Raw genomic sequence first — 18505 nt, 5'->3', positions numbered from 1 at the left:
CACACACACCCACAGCACACACACACACACACACACACACACACACACAATTACACACACGCACACAAACCCACAGCACACACACTCACACAATTACACACACGCACACCCCCACAGCACACACACACACACACAGACAGACGCACACACCCCCACAGCACACACACCACACATACCACACACACAACACACACACAGACAGACGCACACACCCCCACAGCACACACACCACACAGACACAACACACAAGCACACAAACCCACAGTACACACACACTCACACAATTACACACACGCACACCCCCACAGCACTCACACACACACACACACACACAGACAGACGCACACACCCCCACAGCACACACACCACACAGACACAACACACAAGCACACAAACCCACAGTACACACACACTCACACAATTACACACACGCACACCCCCACAGCACTCACACACACACACACACACACAGACAGACGCACACACCCCCACAGCACACACACCACACAGACAGATGCACACAATTACACACACATACAATTACACAATGCCTGCAACATCAGAATCATAAAAACACAAACTGAGCCGTTACTTCCATACCAGTGAACCATAACAGTGAACACTATGAAAATTATGAAGCCACGGTCAAAGCAGGGTTATTTTAGTTTAACTTGAAGTATTAAAGTAACCGAGACTAAATGAACTAAAACTAATAAATAAAAAATTACACTAAAAAACTGAAACAGAAGAGTGATATCCAGACGTCTCGTGGCGTCGCTATACGTCTGAAAGGACGCTCTCTCTCTCTCGCCGCTTAATCCTCCGATCAAATTAAACCACAAGACACTTGAGAAGGGGAACAGAATCTCATTTGAGTATTTGAGAAGAGCGCTTCTAGCCTCCTCTTTTAATTAGTTATGAAAGACGAGCGATCAGAGAGAAGCGTTCACATTAACGGAGGACACGTGAGAATTACAGGAGCCGTGGAGGCCTTCTTCAAGAGAAGAACAAAGCACAGGAATTACCTTTTAATTACCAATTTAAAAAAACGTTAAAAAAATGTTTTCGTTACTTGATTATAAATGTTAACTGGAATTTAAAAAAATGTTTTAAAAAGTTATATTTCAGCTAGTTGCCATAGCAACATTTCTCATTTTAATTCTGTTTGACTTGATGCACTAAAACTAACACCGAAATAAAAATGTATCAAAACAATAGACATATAAAACAAAATACACCGTGGAAAAATTTGAATAAAAACTATAATAGTATCTCAATCATACTAAAATAACACTATTGATCTGAATAATGACACAGACTATTGTCTTCTGTAGAGCTGCTTTACAGCTGAAATTAAATTCATAATTGATTAATTTTACAGTTATTGTTATTAGCATCACTGTGAAGCTGCTTTAAAATAATCTGGACTGTATAAAGCACTATAAACATAAAGGTGACGACTTGATATTTAAAAAAACAGCTAAACATTAGTTATTAGCTTTCTTAGTTATTTTGATTTATAAAGCGGAGAGTTCCGGTGCTTGGCTCTGATTGGCTGAGCCGCGTTCGAAGCTGTTGTAAATGACGCTACAAAGTAACACACACCTTTGTTTACATTTGTGTGTTGCTCGGCAACCGCTTTGTAGCAACCACAACTGTTTCTGAGGAGCTACATTGTTTGGTGGAAGAATACTGTGTTTATTAATATCATTACACTTTATTTGCTCTGCTTTATTTTGTGAAACCTTACTTATTGTTAATGTAAAAATAGAATAGTTTTGGTGGTTGTGTTCTTGATGGAGATCAGTGTAACTTTGCCTCCTCATTTCTGATCACGAAGAGAATAAACCGGCCGATGCAGTATTTGTTTGACCTCAATGACCGAGCGCAGTGGTTTACTGGAATGATATTTCCCATCATGCATCTGTCAGAAGAGCAGAACTCTGGGAACCTCACCGTGTGAATGTAGCGCAGAAGCGGCGTATGGTCTGTACCTGAGCACTGCTGGGTGGGAATCTGTTGCGAGCCGCAGGGTGCCGTGGTGCGGTGGAGCGGCATCTGCTCCGCTCCTGGAGGAGGCAGGAACCCCACGGAGGAGCTGAGGAGACCAGCACATGGGCTTCAACACGTCAGCTGCACAGATCATCAGTATTCACTGCGCTGCAGTGGCTCAGGCGCTTTAATAAGGACATGAGCTCAAGGAGCCCTTCACCCATCTGTGCGCCGCTTCATATGAAGCATGTGCTGCGGAGAGATCGCTCCCTCACGGGACCCGCCGCGTTAGATTAACACCAGCTGCATTTCTGGCCTTATAAATCATCCTGAGCGTGGCCTACTAAAGTCAAGATCCCCGAGAGACGACGCAGAACTAACCTGTTTAACCCGTACGGATAGAGCCGTTCTACACCAGACTGAAACCATGCTCATCAGATTAGATCAGTCTATTCTATATTCTAAAGAAACACAGGAGCATTCGTCAGCAGACACGCGTCAAATCATTCTGAATTCACCTGGTTTTTACAACAGTTTCACACTCAATCAGCTTCAGTATTCCACCGGCGGATCGTCACAATAGTGTGTGCTTTACATCCTAATTATGACACTTTCCAGATCTGTTTTGGAAACGGTACACATAAATGTTTTATATTTAACTCCCCAGTAACGCCCTCTGGTTCTTTTGAGACTGACATTTATGCATTTGACAGATGCTTTATTCCAAAGTGACTTTCATTGCATTTACAGCAACACGTGAAACCAAACAGAAAGAAATATGACGGAAAAAAACCCAATAAAGCATTTACTGTTCACTGACAAAACAAAATCATCCCGTCAATCAACAAGAAACTGTTTATTCTCATTACACGTTATACATAAAACACAAATCACAATTTCTAGGAAAATGCATAGTTTTTAGTAAGTGAGTGAAACTTGGTGAACGCTTCAAGACCCTTATTTACACAGCTTTGTTTCCCAGATATTTTACAATTATATTTTAAGAAATATAATCATTTTAAAGCAATGTTACACGTTTCGTGTTCCGGTTATTTTGGACCCCGGTATGGAGTACCATTAGCGTCAAAAATACTTTTTGTAGAATTATCTATTAGTCTCAAAAAACACTTTTCCCCGTATCTCACACACTTTTGGGACTGAATGTTGTTGTTTGAATATGAATATGTTTGTCTACTGGCGAACCACTGCAGCATGAAAAATTGTGTTTTATTTGAAAAATATTAAGATTCTTCGGGTCCAAACGAAGCAGGAGTGTGAAAATAATATCCAGATTCTGAATGCTCCCAGTTATTAACACAATCTAAAATCAACAGGAGCTCAAGAAAACAGCCTCCTGATGCAGCGATGGATGAGAATGTGCATCACTGTGCCACATCATGCTGGTTTCATCAGGCTAGAGAAGAACTGGCCCCCGACTGAGCCTGGTTTCTCCCAAGGTTTCTTCTCCATTTCTGTCGTTTCTCTCTCTCCGGCGTGTGGTGTTTCTCTCTCTCCGGCGTGTGGTGTTTCTCTCTCTCCGGCGTGTGGTGTTTCTCTCTCTCCGGCGTGTGGTGTTTCTCTCTCTCCGGCGTGTGGTGTTTCTCTCTCTCCGGCGTGTGGTGTTTCTCTCTCTCCGGCGTGTGGTGTTTCTCTCTCTCCGGCGTGTGGTGTTTCTCTCTCTCCGGCGTGTGGTGTTTCTCTCTCTCCGGCGTGTGGTGTTTCTCTCTCTCCGGCGTGTGGTGTTTCTCTCTCTCCGGCGTGTGGTGTTTCTCTCTCTCCGGCGTGTGGTGTTTCTCTCTCTCCGGCGTGTGGTGTTTCTCTCTCTCCGGCGTGTGGTGTTTCTCTCTCTCCGGCGTGTGGTGTTTCTCTCTCTCCGGCGTGTGGTGTTTCTCTCTCTCCGGCGTGTGGTGTTTCTCTCTCTCCGGCGTGTGGTGTTTCTCTCTCTCCGGCGTGTGGTGTTTCTCTCTCTCCGGCGTGTGGTGTTTCTCTCTCTCCGGCGTGTGGTGTTTCTCTCTCTCCGGCGTGTGGTGTTTCTCTCTCTCCGGCGTGTGGTGTTTCTCTCTCTCCGGCGTGTGGTGTTTCTCTCTCTCCGGCGTGTGGTGTTTCTCTCTCTCTGGCGTGTGGTGTTTCTCTCTCTCTGGCGTGTGGTGTTTTCTCTCTCGTGTGTGTATGCATGTGCAGTGATTTACCTGGCTGCTGCGTGGGTGCAGGAGGCATCTGACTCCGAGTGCTGTACGGCACAGAACCCACGGGCCGGTACGGCTGTCCAGACACTGTGAACTGGCTGGGCGAACAGTAACACGCCGGAATCTGTGACGAGAACAACACACAGTGAACTCCAGTGAAGTACCTCCATGTGACGGGCTACAATCACTGAACTCAACACAGCTGCAGTGTGTGATTTCTGAGGGACCAAGGGCCCATACCAAGCGCTGACCGCTTTAAGTCTGAATAATGGCAAAGCTCAGAGCCCTTAACGCACACCATCACTAATAGTGCTCATTCATCACGTTCAGGAACACACGTGCCAGAAATTGTGAAGCATTGAGGAAAACCTAAAGGTTAAACTAAATAATTTGGCAGAAAAATAAAAACTGTTGCACATTGCATTGGTGCAGAAGTATGTGTATTTTTAAAAATGTATGCAACTGCTGTGTAACAGCTAATTTAGAAGCACCACAATTAGATTGACGTTTGTTACATAGGAGCTACTTTGGAAGCTGGTTTCCGCCGTGGAATAAAACATCAACTTTTTTCCCCCTCAGAACTGCAAGGTGTAAACTCTCATTTTGAGAAGAAATGTCAAATTTACCTTTTTTATATTTTTATTCTGTGGCTGAAATAAACCAATCAATTTCTGAACAGACATTTAAGGTGCAGCGTATTGAAAATGTAAATATGTTAATAAAGATTTGTAAAAATGTGACTTGTATTTAAAAAATTTTAATTGTGTCCAAAATGACGCTTAAAGGGTTAGTTCACCCAAAAATTAAAATTAGGCTGCGTTTTACTCACCCCCGAGTCAGATCAAAGACCATTTTTAATATAATTCGATTGAAAGAAGAAAGTCATATACACCTAGGATGCCTCGGGGGTGAGTAAAACGCAGGCTAATTTTCATTTTTGGGTGAACTATCCCTTTAATATTCCGTTATATTGATTTGATGGCAGGCAATATCATATGATAAGAAAACTCAATATGAATTGATCTGAATAATGACTCTATTGTCTTCTGTAGAGCTGCTTTACTGCTGAAATTGAGTTTGTTTCATAATTCATGAATTTTGCAACATTAATTTATGTTGCAAAGTGTTATGTTATGGTTCTGTTAATTACTGTGAAGCTGCTTTGAATCAGTCTGTATTGTGTCTAATCAGTTATAATCAAATGTTCTACACACACTCGTGCTCTTCATGCCCTCTTGAACACTTAGATCAAGTATGTCATGTAAATAGACAAGTGCTCGAGTGCAGAAATTTTGGGACAGACCACATGTGTGTGTTCGAACAATGTGGTAGTGCCTGTTTGACATATGATTTGTAGCAGGCATTGAGCTCTGATGATTGATGTGTCTCACACCTGCTGCTGCATGAAGCTCTGCTGCTGGCTGACGGTGGGCGCGGGCACAGTTTGTCCCGGCGAGGGCATCACGTATCCGGTCTGATGTAGCGGCGGTGGAGGCGGCGGATAAACGCCTGCATGAGCGTCACGGCCGTCACCTGAGGCCTGCTGGACCAGCATCATGTGACCGAACTGAGCGCTCAGATTATCCTGCTGAGAGAAGAGTTCACACGAGACGTCACACTACAGCGGTCTAAATACTCTATCAGAGTGCATATGTAGAGTACATGCAGTGAGATGCTCTTATCAGAGAAATGGGAAGAGACAAGGCACTTTTCTATTCATTGAATATTAATTCATCACACAGATCCTCAGCACAAACACAACAGAGCGATGAGACAGGAAGTGAACAGAGAGAGACAGGAAGTAGAGAGAGAGCCGTAGATACCACAGTGAACGGCTGGACCGGTGGGTAAGACAGCGGCGGGTGCTGGACGGACCAGAGAGGCTGAAGACACAGAGCAGGAAGGAAATTGATTTAGATCCAGATGTACAGGATGGAAAAAGAAGGTGTTAGTTTACAGCACAACATGACGTTTATCGAGTATAACCATCATGCTCTACTGTCATCAGAAGAACATGTCACTGATTAATTCAGAATGGCTCCTCTAGGTCTTTAAATAACGATTCATCAGGACAAGCATCAAACCTACAGTCCAGTGACATCAGAGCAACTAAACTCACCTGTGCCATGACGTGATTGGTGGGCTGAGCGGCTGGAGGCGGAGCTACGGATGATTGACATCTGGAGGCCTGTGAGGTCACGCTGGGACTGTAGACGACAGCACTGCCGTCGGGGTTCAGAAACGGCTGACCTGCGATCAGTCAAGAGGACTGTAGATCAGTAGAGGCTCCTAACAGAGCAGATATACACACACACATACAGCTGAGTGTGAATGGAGAGAAGAGCATCCTGAGCGTCTCCGTGTCAGCTCAACATCTTCGGAAGTCTAAATATAAACCTGTAAATGATGGCAAATGGAGCACATGAGATGGTCTGGTCTTACAAACACCCTCATTGAGCTCCAGAACACAAAGGCCTCGACAGAAGACAGAAATGTTCCATTTGCAAGCTCCTTAAAAGAGGTCAATAAGCAATTACACAGCCGTGCTGCCTGCAGTAAACGCATTACAAGCTGTCCTCGCAGCCGCATGCATATTTAAACACCGCTCTCCAATGAGACGCAATATTTCACACGTCCGTCTGAATGCGGACACATCACCAACGGCTTCATTATGAGTTTCCAGCAGCACACTGGGGATGCATTCAGACGAACACTGCACAGGGCCGCACGATAACCACTAAACGGTTAACCACGATTACTCTGCTCAAATATATAATCATGATTACTGTTATTTTACATTCATCAGAATTACCGCACTCTCACATAAAGCACAAATCAAGAGAACGGATTTAGTCGCAGCAGTTAATATATCGATTTAAGAGAAAAGCTCTGATTGGGGGATATAAGCTCTTGACAGACGGAGGCTCATTACCAATGCAAGATAACGCAAAATTAAAATTAAAGGGGTCATGAACTGAGAGATCAATATTCCCTTGATCTTTTAACATTTAAGAGGTCATTTTACTATTAAAACATCCTATAAGTTTCAGAACTCAATTTTCTTATATTGAAGCCTATCTGCCAAAACGACAGCTTGTGTAATGTACCGTACTATGATGTAATAGTGTGGCTAAACTCCACCTCCGCAGAAGATCAACTCCTGTTTACAGCACAGCCCGTTTAGCCCCGCCCACCGATTCTACGTCGCTGCCCGTTTATCCCCGCCCCCCGATTCTACGGCGCTGCCCGTTTAGCCCCGCCCACCGATTCTACGTCGCTGCCCGTTTATCCCCGCCCCCCGATTCTACGGCGCTGCCCGTTTAGCCCCGCCCACCGATTCTACGTCGCTGCCCGTTTATCCCCGCCCCCCGATTCTACGGCGCTGCCCGTTTAGCCCCGCCCACCGATTCTACGTCGCTGCCCGTTTATCCCCGCCCCCCGATTCTACGGCGCTGCCCGTTTAGCCCCGCCCACCGATTCTACGTCGCTGCCCGTTTATCCCCGCCCCCCGATTCTACGGCGCTGCCCGTTTAGCCCCGCCCACCGATTCTACGTCGCTGCCCGTTTATCCCCGCCCCCCGATTCTACGGCGCTGCCCGTTTAGCCCCGCCCACCGATTCTACGTCGCTGCCCGTTTATCCCCGCCCCCCGATTCTACGGCGCTGCCCGTTTAGCCCCGCCCACCGATTCTACGTCGCTGCCCGTTTATCCCCGCCCCCCGATTCTACGGCGCTGCCCGTTTAGCCCCGCCCACCGATTCTACGTCGCTGCCCGTTTATCCCCGCCCCCCGATTCTACGGCGCTGCCCGTTTAGCCCCGCCCACCGATTCTACGTCGCTGCCCGTTTATCCCCGCCCCCCGATTCTACGGCGCTGCCCGTTTAGCCCCGCCCACCGATTCTACGTCGCTGCCCGTTTATCCCCGCCCCCCGATTCTACGGCGCTGCCCGTTTAGCCCCGCCCACCGATTCTACGTCGCTGCCCGTTTATCCCCGCCCCCCGATTCTACGGCGCTGCCCGTTTAGCCCCGCCCACCGATTCTACGTCGCTGCCCGTTTATCCCCGCCCCCCGATTCTACGGCGCTGCCCGTTTAGCCCCGCCCACCGATTCTACGTCGCTGCCCGTTTATCCCCGCCCCCCGATTCTACGGCGCTGCCCGTTTAGCCCCGCCCACCGATTCTACGTCGCTGCCCGTTTATCCCCGCCCCCCGATTCTACGGCGCTGCCCGTTTAGCCCCGCCCACCGATTCTACGTCGCTGCCCGTTTATCCCCGCCCCCCGATTCTACGGCGCTGCCCGTTTAGCCCCGCCCACCGATTCTACGTCGCTGCCCGTTTATCCCCGCCCCCCGATTCTACGGCGCTGCCCGTTTAGCCCCGCCCACCGATTCTACGTCGCTGCCCGTTTATCCCCGCCCCCCGATTCTACGGCGCTGCCCGTTTAGCCCCGCCCACCGATTCTACGTCGCTGCCCGTTTAGCCCCACCCACTGATACTACATCGCTGCCCGTTTAGCCCCGCCCACCGATTCTATAGCATTGCTTGTTTAGACCTGACCACCGATTATACAGCACTGCTCGTTTAGCCCCACCCACCGATTCTACAGCACTGCTCGTTTAGCCCCGCCCACAGATTCTACATCAATGCCCGTTTAGCCCTGCCCACAGATTCTACATCAATGCCCGTTTAGCCCTGCCCTGCTCGTTTAGCCCCACCCACCGATTCTACAGCACTGCTCGTTTAGCCCCGCCCACAGATTCTACATCAATGCCCGTTTAGCCCTGCCCACAGATTCTATAGCAGTGCCTGTTCATGCATGTAGTGTAAATAACGAGAGAGGCAAATGCAGAAACCAAACGATAAAGCTGCTCCGAAGACAACAAAACGCTGTTCAGTGCCAACTCTGCTTCGCCTTCCTTCTGATCCCAATATAAGGAAAGGCGCTTATTCAAACAGAGCGTTCCGATGAGGGGGTCAAAACAGGACAGAAAATAGCCTATTACTTCTAAATTATTACGTTTTTTGATGTAAAAATCTTGATAACATCATAAGTGGACATCAGAGAACAGTACAAAATAATAAAAAAGGCAGTTCATGACCTTTTTAAACGTTTTCAGGATAAACAATCAGTGGGCAAATATCGCAGATGATTATGCTTAAATTGAGAGAAGCTGAAATCGTGAGTGTTTATGAAACGCCAGTCTGAGCGACCATGTAGTAAACTCTTGGGTAGAAAATGTGTCCATTTAAGCGAAAAGCTCTGATTGGGGGATTTAAGCTCTTGATATCTGGCAACCATAACCATGAGCTTGTGGAGGCTTGTTACTGATGCCAGACAAGGCATATAACAGGCGCTTACCCTTAATAAATCAAGAGAAACAGAAATCGTGATCATGATAACGCATTCACAGAGAACGCATTTTCCCCATTCCGATTCACTACTTTTCCATTATTATGTAAACGCTCTAGACGGACGTGTATGACCTTTGCGCTCGCATCTCACGTCTTTTGCAGAGTCTCGCACACGAACAAATGTCAGTTCCAAAACAGTGGACCAATCAGAAGACCCCGGAGGCGGGGCAAGTTGGCATGGCAACGGTTTTATTTGGTGGCAACTTGGCGGAGACGTTCCGCCCCCCGATTCTACGTCGCTGCCCGTTTAGCCCCACCCACTGATACTACATCGCTGCCCGTTTAGCCCCGCCCACCGATTCTATAGCATTGCTTGTTTAGACCTGACCACCGATTATACAGCACTGCTCGTTTAGCCCCACCCACCGATTCTACAGCACTGCTCGTTTAGCCCCGCCCACAGATTCTACATCAATGCCCGTTTAGCCCTGCCCACAGATTCTACATCAATGCCCGTTTAGCCCTGCCCACAGATTCTACATCAATGCCCGTTTAGCCCTGCCCACAGATTCTACATCAATGCCCGTTTAGCCCTGCCCACAGATTCTACATCAATGCCCGTTTAGCCCTGCCCACAGATTCTACATCAATGCCCGTTTAGCCCTGCCCACAGATTCTACATCAATGCCCGTTTAGCCCTGCCCACAGATTCTACATCAATGCCCGTTTAGCCCTGCCCACAGATTCTACATCAATGCCCGTTTAGCCCTGCCCACAGATTCTAACCAAACCAAACGATAAAGCTGCTCCGAAGACAACAAAACGCTGTTCAGTGCCAACTCTGCTTCGCCTTCCTTCTGATCCCAATATAAGGAAAGGCGCTTATTCAAACAGAGCGTTCCGATGAGGGGGTCAAAACAGGACAGAAAATAGCCTATTACTTCTAAATTATTACGTTTTTTGATGTAAAAATCTTGATAACATCATAAGTGGACATCAGAGAACAGTACAAAATAATAAAAAAGGCAGTTCATGACCTTTTTAAACGTTTTCAGGATAAACAATCAGTGGGCAAATATCGCAGATGATTATGCTTAAATTGAGAGAAGCTGAAATCGTGAGTGTTTATGAAACGCCAGTCTGAGCGACCATGTAGTAAACTCTTGGGTAGAAAATGTGTCCATTTAAGCGAAAAGCTCTGATTGGGGGATTTAAGCTCTTGATATCTGGCAACCATAACCATGAGCTTGTGGAGGCTTGTTACTGATGCCAGACAAGGCATATAACAGGCGCTTACCCTTAATAAATCAAGAGAAACAGAAATCGTGATCATGATAACGCATTCACAGAGAACGCATTTTCCCCATTCCGATTCACTACTTTTCCATTATTATGTAAACGCTCTAGACGGACGTGTATGACCTTTGCGCTCGCATCTCACGTCTTTTGCAGAGTCTCGCACACGAACAAATGTCAGTTCCAAAACAGTGGACCAATCAGAAGACCCCGGAGGCGGGGCAAGTTGGCATGGCAACGGTTTTATTTGGTGGCAACTTGGCGGAGACGTTCAGTGTGAACGGCCCCTAACACTGCATTAATTATTCAATTTCAATATTCAACAAAACAAACAATTTCACTATAAAGGAGAGATTTAAGACTTCCAGTAAAACATGTGGTGAAATAATGTACCGTAACATCCCATCATACGGCATTATGAAGCGTCAGTCTGAGCGACGCAGGGTTAAGATCAGGTCAGTGGAGGACATGAAGTCATGCATGCGAGAGAAATCAGCTGTAGTGTTTACCAACCTGTGTGCGGGTTGACCAGGACACTTCCAGCCGGTATCCCCGCGGCTTCCAGCGGGAGCAGATAGTAGCTAGCGCTAGCCATGGACGCTGGCGGCTCGTAGCTGACAGCGGGGAAGGCCGTGGGCTGCGTTAGAGCCGCGGCGGCTGGAGGAGGCTGGGATCGAGAGAGCGACCCCGTGGACGAGCCTACACTACTACAAGAGTCAGAACCTAGAGAGGAGTAACGACATGAGCCTTACCGCACAGACAGAGGGGAAGAGCAGCGGATCATGGAGATTCATTGGGGATCGTCGACATACTGGAGCGCCGCGGTTATTAAAACACTCCAGAATATGGAAGGTCAGACGAATTTCAACAAGATGCTCAATTCAATTTCATTTCTAATTACCTCAGGGACCGAAGCAATGGAAGAAGAGAATAACTGTATTAGCTGAGAATGACATGTTAATTAATTTCTGATTAGTGTCTCGCTTCATTTCGGCAATTTACGCGTTTCTTTCTCTTCTCTCAAATACGGGAGGTTTTTTCTCTCTTTGAAATTAAAAACACTAAATGAGTTTGCGTGTAAAAGGTCATACTGGAGGAGGACGGTCGTTTATCTGATCGTATCAAAGATGTCTCTTCTGCTCAGCAAGGCTGAATTTATTTGATCAAAAATACAGTAAAAATTGTGAAATAATATTATAATATAAAACAGCTGTTTTCTCTGTGAATCTCTGTTAAACTGTAATGTATTTCTGTGATGTGCAGCTGTATTTTCAGCATCATTCCTCCAGTCTTCAGCGTCACATGATCTTCAGAAATCACTATAATATGCTGATTATTAGAAACATTTCTGATTATTATCAATGTTTGAGACAGTTGTGCTGAACTATATTTTTGTGGAAACTGTGATGCATTTTATTTTCAAGGATTCACAGATGAACAGAAAGTTCAAGAGAACAGCGTTTATTTGAAATAAAAATCTTTTGTAACATTAAAAACATCTTTACTGACACTTTATCAATTGAATGCAAACTTTTTGAATCAAAGTGTTTTTTTTGTGGTACCGATCCTATTTTAAATGGTAGTGTATCACATTGTCCAAAACAAATGTAATGATTTTTCACAATATTACAGTTTTACTGTATTTTGATGATTTTAATGCACCCTAGCGGAATAAATCTTACCAAGCCAAAACCTTTGAAGGGTAATGTATAAACGATCACCAATGAGTTCAGAGGACTGAACAAATAGCGTTAACAAAAGAGTGTGACTATCAGAGCATGCAGTGAGACACGGATGAGTCGCTACATAAAACATGCTGTTATTGCAAGAACAGAGACTGTATGAGAAGAAAAGCAGAGGAAGAGCGTATCAACAAATAAACCCGTCCACGCGTCCTCACCTGTGTTTGAGAGCCGCCCCGCGCTCTTGCTGCTGCTGGAGCTGTCTCCGCGGATCAGGACCGGGATGCCGCTGAAGCTGCTGGCTTTGGTCATGCCGGGCTTCAGGTTGAGGTTGGAGCTGTCTGAATCGGTGCTGCTCCACGGCCGCGGCTCTGAATACATGGCCTCGTTCTCGGAGCTGCTTTGGAGGCTGTTCCCCGACTGACTGTCCTTCAGCCTGCACGAGGACATCAGACAGCTTCAGAAGAACAGCTTCAATTCACGTTAGATATGAGGGACGCTCACAATCACCTGAAGATCTGCCGTCTCTGCTGGATGCTGTTACACACCTCGTCCTCCTGAATCCTGGAAAACACGTCGCTTATTACATTTGCATTTATGTGTTTGGCAGATGCTTTTATCCAATTCATCGAATTCATTGAGCTACAGGAATTGATGTTGTGACAGTGTTGCAGGATATTCAATGAAAACTTAAGCTGAATTATTCAGTTCAGTGCATGGAAACGCCCCTCATTTAGCATTTGTGCATTTGGCAGAAGCTTTAATGCAAAGCATTCAAGGTGCACATTTTATCAGTTCATGCATTCCCTGGGATTCGAACCCATGACCTTGGTGTTACTAACGTCATGATTTAGTGCATGAAAACGACCCCCACTAAACATTTATGCATTTAGCAGAAGCTTTTATCTAAAGCGACACTTTTTCAGTTCATGCATCCCCTGAGATTCGAACCTATGACCATGGCGTTGCGAACATCATGCTTTGCTGTTTGAACTGAACTGATTGGAGCTGAATAGTAACATTATTGTCGTCTTAGAGCTAGAATTTGAATTAGTCTTATATTTGATGTTTGATTCTCACTGATTCTGTTATTTTCCTGTTTATTTCTGTGAAGCTGCTTTGAAACGATCAGCATTGTATAAAGCGCAATACAAATAAATGTGACTTGACTTCTTACACTCACCTTTTATCCAGCGGGAAGGTGTCTAAACCCTGCAAAAGACATTCAGTGTTGTTTATTTTCACGTCAGAGAGCCATAAGCACATGATCATGTCGCTGTAGCGTATCTCACATCAGTGAAGATCCTCTCTCTTGCTCTCTGATATTCCTCCTCTCGCTCCTCGATGGACTTGCTCCTCCTGTCCTCCTTTAGTTTCATGCGCGTCTGAAACACATCACACTATGCCGTTACTCTGCGAGCTAATGGCGGGTTTGATGTCGCTTCATCAGCAGATCTCCACCTACCACGCTGTTGCTGTCGTCTACGCTGGAGTTGTCCCTTTTTAAGATGCAGCGCTTCTGGAAATCATCCGTCTTGTCGTCTTTGATGTGTTCGGAAAACTTCTGATCTGGTCTGCACACGAACGGAGAGAGAAATCAAAATGAGGACCGCTCCAGGAGAAGTTCACGGCCGTCACACAAACACGATCCCCACGAGCCTGACGCAAATCCCTCATAATTACGCTTCTCCTGCAAAACTCGTTTCGAAGGGATCAAACGCAAAACGTTGGGCTTCAGTCGTCTCACGCTGAACGCTAGCATGCGGAGGTCACTCACATTCGTGTATTGCTGGTTTTGTTGATGATGACACATTTGCCGGTCTGGTCGACGTTGTGGTCTAAGCCGAAGTAAGCGGCGACTCTGTGCAGGAGCATTCGGTGATAGGAGGTCATGGGCGGAAACTTCCTCCTCTGGCTCCTGGAACAAACCAAAACACATCAACAGCACACCATGTAAATGTGTTAATAACCATTCAACTGTTGGAGGCTTATGCATTCAATTGATTAGACATGCTTTTGACCCAACTGAATCCAGAAATATTAAAATGGGGGAAAAAATGGAATTTGAGAAAATTTAATGGAATTCGGGAATTATTTTTATTTTTTTTCATATGGCCCTAATATGTAATTTTTGTTCAACTTTTAATAAATTGTTGTTACATTGTACAAGTTTCATTATTTTAATTACCCAGATGTGCTTTTTGATTACTAAAACTAAATTTTAGTTTAATTAAATTAAAACTAAAATTAAAAATCCAGAAAAATTAAAACAGAAAAATAAACTAAATCCAGAAAATCTAAAATGTACAAAATGTAATTTGGGAATAAATAAAATGGATTTTATGAGGATGACACAGAGCTGCGATGAAGGACTTACTCGTTATTACTGATGAAGTCGAGGATGTCCTGCTCCAGCTTCAGCAGCATCATTCGGTCCCTGAAGATGAACGACTAGTTAGCCGTCTACTGCATCTACTGCTCCGTTCAATACATAATGATTCAAAACACAAATCCTACCAACAGTAATCATTACTGACTAACAGTACTAATATAATCAGGAATTTCCACAACGGGATGCATGTCCACCTCTGGAGGTCAAATGAGATATGAGGGTGTGGTTGAGGTCAAGCGTGTGTAACCTGGGATTGTTCTTCAGCGTGTTCACCAGGAACCTGTGCAAGTCGATGCCAGTGGAGTCCTTGTATTCCTGACTGGAATCTGCACAGACAGGACAACACACGTGTGTGCTTTCGTCCCTCTGAAACAGCCGCACACAACTCAGCTCAACCCAACTCAAATCAACCCAACCCAAACTAACTCAAACCAACTCAACCCAACTAAACCCAACTCAAACAACTCAACCAAACCCAGCTCAACCCAACCCAGCTCAACTCAACTCAACCAAGCCCAGCTCAACCAAACCAAACCAAACCCAGCTCAACCCAACCCAACCAAACCCAGCTCAACCAAACCAAACCCAACCCAACTCAACCAAGCCCAGCTCAACCAAACCAAACCAAACCAAACCAAACCAAACCCAGCTCAACCCAACCCAACTCAACTCAATCCAATTCAACCCAATCCAATTCAACTCAGCTCAACCCAACCCAATTAAACCCAACCCAACCCAACTCAACTCAACCCAACTAAACCAAACCAAACCCAACTCAGCTCAACCCAACCCAACTAAACCAAACCCAACTCAGCTCAACCCAACCCAACTGAACTAAACCCCAATTCAACCCAACCCAACTAAACTCAACTCAACCCAATTCAACTCAACTCAACTCAACCCAACTCGGCTCAACCCAACCCAACTAAACTAATCCCAATTCAACCCAACTCAACTCAACTAAACCAAACCCAACCCAACTAAACCAAACCAAACCCAACTCAACCCAACTAAACTCAACCCAACCCAACTAAACCAAACCCAACTCAGCTCAGCTCAACCCAACCCAACCCAACTTAACTAAACTCAAATAAACCAAACCCAACCCAACTAAACCAAACCCAACTCAACTCAACTAAACCAATCCCAACCCAACTTAACTAAACTCAAATAAACCAAACTCAACTCAACCCAATTAGACCCAACCCAATTCAGCTCAGCTCAACTAAACCCAACCCAATTAAACCCAACTCAACCCAACCCAATTAAACCCAACTCAACCAAACCCAACTCAACTAAACCCAACTCAACCCAATTAGACCCAACCCAATTACACCCAACTAAGCTCAACTCAACTAAACCCAACCCAACCCAACCAACCCAATTAAACCCAACTCAACCCAACCCAGTTAAACTCAACCCAACCGAACTCACCTCTGGACAGCATCTTGCGTGGCATTTTCTCCAGTTTCTCCAGCTTGTTGGCACTTCTGTCTGTATCATCCTCGTCTGCAGTAAGAGGCAATTCTTCTTTGTCAAACGTCTGCGAGAGTTTAATATGATCTGCATCCTGTGGATAAAAACAAACAACACTAATGGAGCTTGACAGTAAGCCAACATTTAAACGAAAATATACACTTCAAACTAGATTTTGATGCGTTTATGCTAACTCAATCATATTATTAATAAAACCACCCATAATGCAACTGAAATTTAATAACTTAATAAATGTTTAAGCATCAATTAAAAATGTTGTCTGTTATGTCATAATAATAATCAAACAGCAATATCGACAAGAAAAAGACAAAAGGGAAAACTGAATTAGTCTATTTAATTGTACAATACGGCATTATTATTTAACACTGCAAAGATAAATAAAAGTCTATAGTTACAATAAGAGTGTTCGATAACAAATCAGTTAACTGTGGTTTCAAATGAGTATTTCTTAGAGCGAGAAAGAGAGAAAAATTACGCCTTCATTTTAGATAGATCACGATTTGTTTGAATGAACCTTCAACCCTCCTGAGAAAGCAATCAGGCTTTCTTCTGTGATTAAGGACAGAGAACACCAGCATAACCGTGTCAGAAAACAGAGACACTATCAGAATGCCCACTTTAAGTTTCCTTTGTGTCTAAAAACACTTCCACCCTGAAAGCTAAAACGCTGCATAATACGACATAAACAACAAAAACCAGCCAATCGGTTCATCTGGCGCCATCTCAACTTGTGTGCGATTTCACATCACTGGATTTATTACGCAGTTCAATTTACCTTAAATAACTATATAATATTAAGATATTACTATGATGTAAAATAAATATTATTAGTCACAGCAGGACGAAACATACAGTATGACGGAGACGGCATCATCTGCTGACTGTACTCATAATATTCCACTGAACAGAGCAGCGCGTCATGAGCGTGTTTGGAGATCTGGAGCACGTTTACCTGCTGATCTTGAGGCAGTTGTGTGGTAATCGTGGAAGGACAGGGTTCTTCACAAATGGCCAGGCCCCGAACTAACTTTACCTTTGTGTTCGACTGGAGAAGAGCATGAGTGAAGTTACACAGAGTCTCTGACTTTCACAAGCACACGTGCATGAGCGCATGGCAAAACCAGGCCCTGAACACAGGGATGAAAGAAAAAAATCCCATGCAAACAACATAACAAACATGGGTCCTGGATCACAAAACGCTCGATCGAACAAGTGTGTGATCCTGAAACGAAAAATGAGCTGCATGCAGAACTGAACCACATCATGACGACACCGAACTGCTCGTAACACACAAGCCGCCCACTGCAGTGCGCTCTGGGAGGAGACCGAGCAGGCAAACACTGAAGCTCATGCCGCTGTACCTTGGGTCTTTTAGCGCCTGGTCCGAGTGTTTGCCGCTGTACGGTGAGCAATGAGACAAAAGGAAGCATGTCAGTCTCACCGATGTTAAGGTTTCTGAATCACAAACTGCAGAGAGCTCAGCTCTGCATGAGAGAAAAGACCACATACTATAGGAAAAACATCTTGTGCATCGTGTGCAGCTGAACAGATCATTAAACATCACGAGTGAACCAGCTTATCTTCTCCTCCATAGACTGTTTTCTCACTAAGAGAATTAGTGAATTCAATGGCAGGAACATTGAAAAAGTGGCTTAAAATAAATACATATTTGACTTATCCAGCCCGGTGATTTATGAAAATCTTTCAGTCAAATATCTTTGACACTGATTAGATTAATAACAGCAGGAGTGTCAATCAAAGCCATTATTAGAATTACAGCCGCCGTCTTCCTTCATTAGACGTGAGATACACTAGAGGTTTCTGCTAATATAATATAATAGAAATATGAGCCCTCAGGATGAAAACCCATTACAGAATCACTCTGAATGACACTTAATAAAAATTAAAAATGATACTTACAAAACTGAAAAAGCTACTTATATTAAATGATACTTAAATTGAAAAAAACAAAACATGTAATTTAAAAAAAAATTAAAACATTATTAAAATATATTAATTAAAATATTAACTAACCCTGTGTTTTGTGATCACTGCATATATCACTGAAAAAATATTGTATATAATAAAAATTTATATTTAAAAAAATTC

General features: G+C 44.7%; 2 protein-coding genes across 6 annotated transcripts in view; both read right to left on the bottom strand.

Moving 5' to 3' along the window:
- Nucleotides 1-2607, bottom strand: part of LOC107572708 (R3H domain-containing protein 1-like) — a 7055-nt gene extending 4448 nt beyond the window's left edge. The window contains exon 1 of one of the 5 annotated variants that reach the window (XM_016259138.1): nucleotides 1995-2607. In XM_016259138.1, the coding sequence (XP_016114624.1) occupies nucleotides 1995-2058 (64 nt within the window). In that variant the 5' untranslated portion in view covers nucleotides 2059-2607. The remainder of the gene's footprint in view (nucleotides 1-1994) is intronic. The other 4 variants (XM_016259137.1, XM_016259136.1, XM_016259139.1 and 1 more) reach the window with 4 other exon arrangements.
- A 1500-nt stretch (nucleotides 2608-4107) lies between these two features.
- LOC107572707 (R3H domain-containing protein 1-like) overlaps nucleotides 4108-18505 on the bottom strand; it is a gene marked incomplete at its 3' end in the record, with an annotated part of 35244 nt that continues 20846 nt past the window's right edge. Inside the window, exons 4-19 of the mRNA XM_016259135.1 lie at nucleotides 17758-17793; nucleotides 17349-17441; nucleotides 16334-16469; nucleotides 15147-15225; nucleotides 14885-14944; nucleotides 14285-14425; nucleotides 13973-14081; nucleotides 13800-13892; nucleotides 13691-13719; nucleotides 13018-13071; nucleotides 12726-12943; nucleotides 11339-11548; nucleotides 6298-6428; nucleotides 6002-6061; nucleotides 5572-5766; nucleotides 4108-4302 (exon numbers count right to left, since the gene is read on the bottom strand). Of these exons, the coding sequence (XP_016114621.1) occupies nucleotides 4108-4302; nucleotides 5572-5766; nucleotides 6002-6061; nucleotides 6298-6428; nucleotides 11339-11548; nucleotides 12726-12943; nucleotides 13018-13071; nucleotides 13691-13719; nucleotides 13800-13892; nucleotides 13973-14081; nucleotides 14285-14425; nucleotides 14885-14944; nucleotides 15147-15225; nucleotides 16334-16469; nucleotides 17349-17441; nucleotides 17758-17793 (1839 nt within the window). The remainder of the gene's footprint in view (nucleotides 4303-5571; nucleotides 5767-6001; nucleotides 6062-6297; nucleotides 6429-11338; nucleotides 11549-12725; nucleotides 12944-13017; nucleotides 13072-13690; nucleotides 13720-13799; nucleotides 13893-13972; nucleotides 14082-14284; nucleotides 14426-14884; nucleotides 14945-15146; nucleotides 15226-16333; nucleotides 16470-17348; nucleotides 17442-17757; nucleotides 17794-18505) is intronic.

Source organism: Sinocyclocheilus grahami, unplaced genomic scaffold, assembly GCF_001515645.1.
Source record: "Sinocyclocheilus grahami isolate Dianchi unplaced genomic scaffold, SAMN03320097.WGS_v1.1 scaffold1799.1, whole genome shotgun sequence".
NCBI lineage: Eukaryota > Metazoa > Chordata > Actinopteri > Cypriniformes > Cyprinidae > Sinocyclocheilus > Sinocyclocheilus grahami.
The sequence above is the reverse complement of the archived record's forward strand: the minus strand, read 5'-3'. Positions and strand labels throughout refer to the sequence as shown.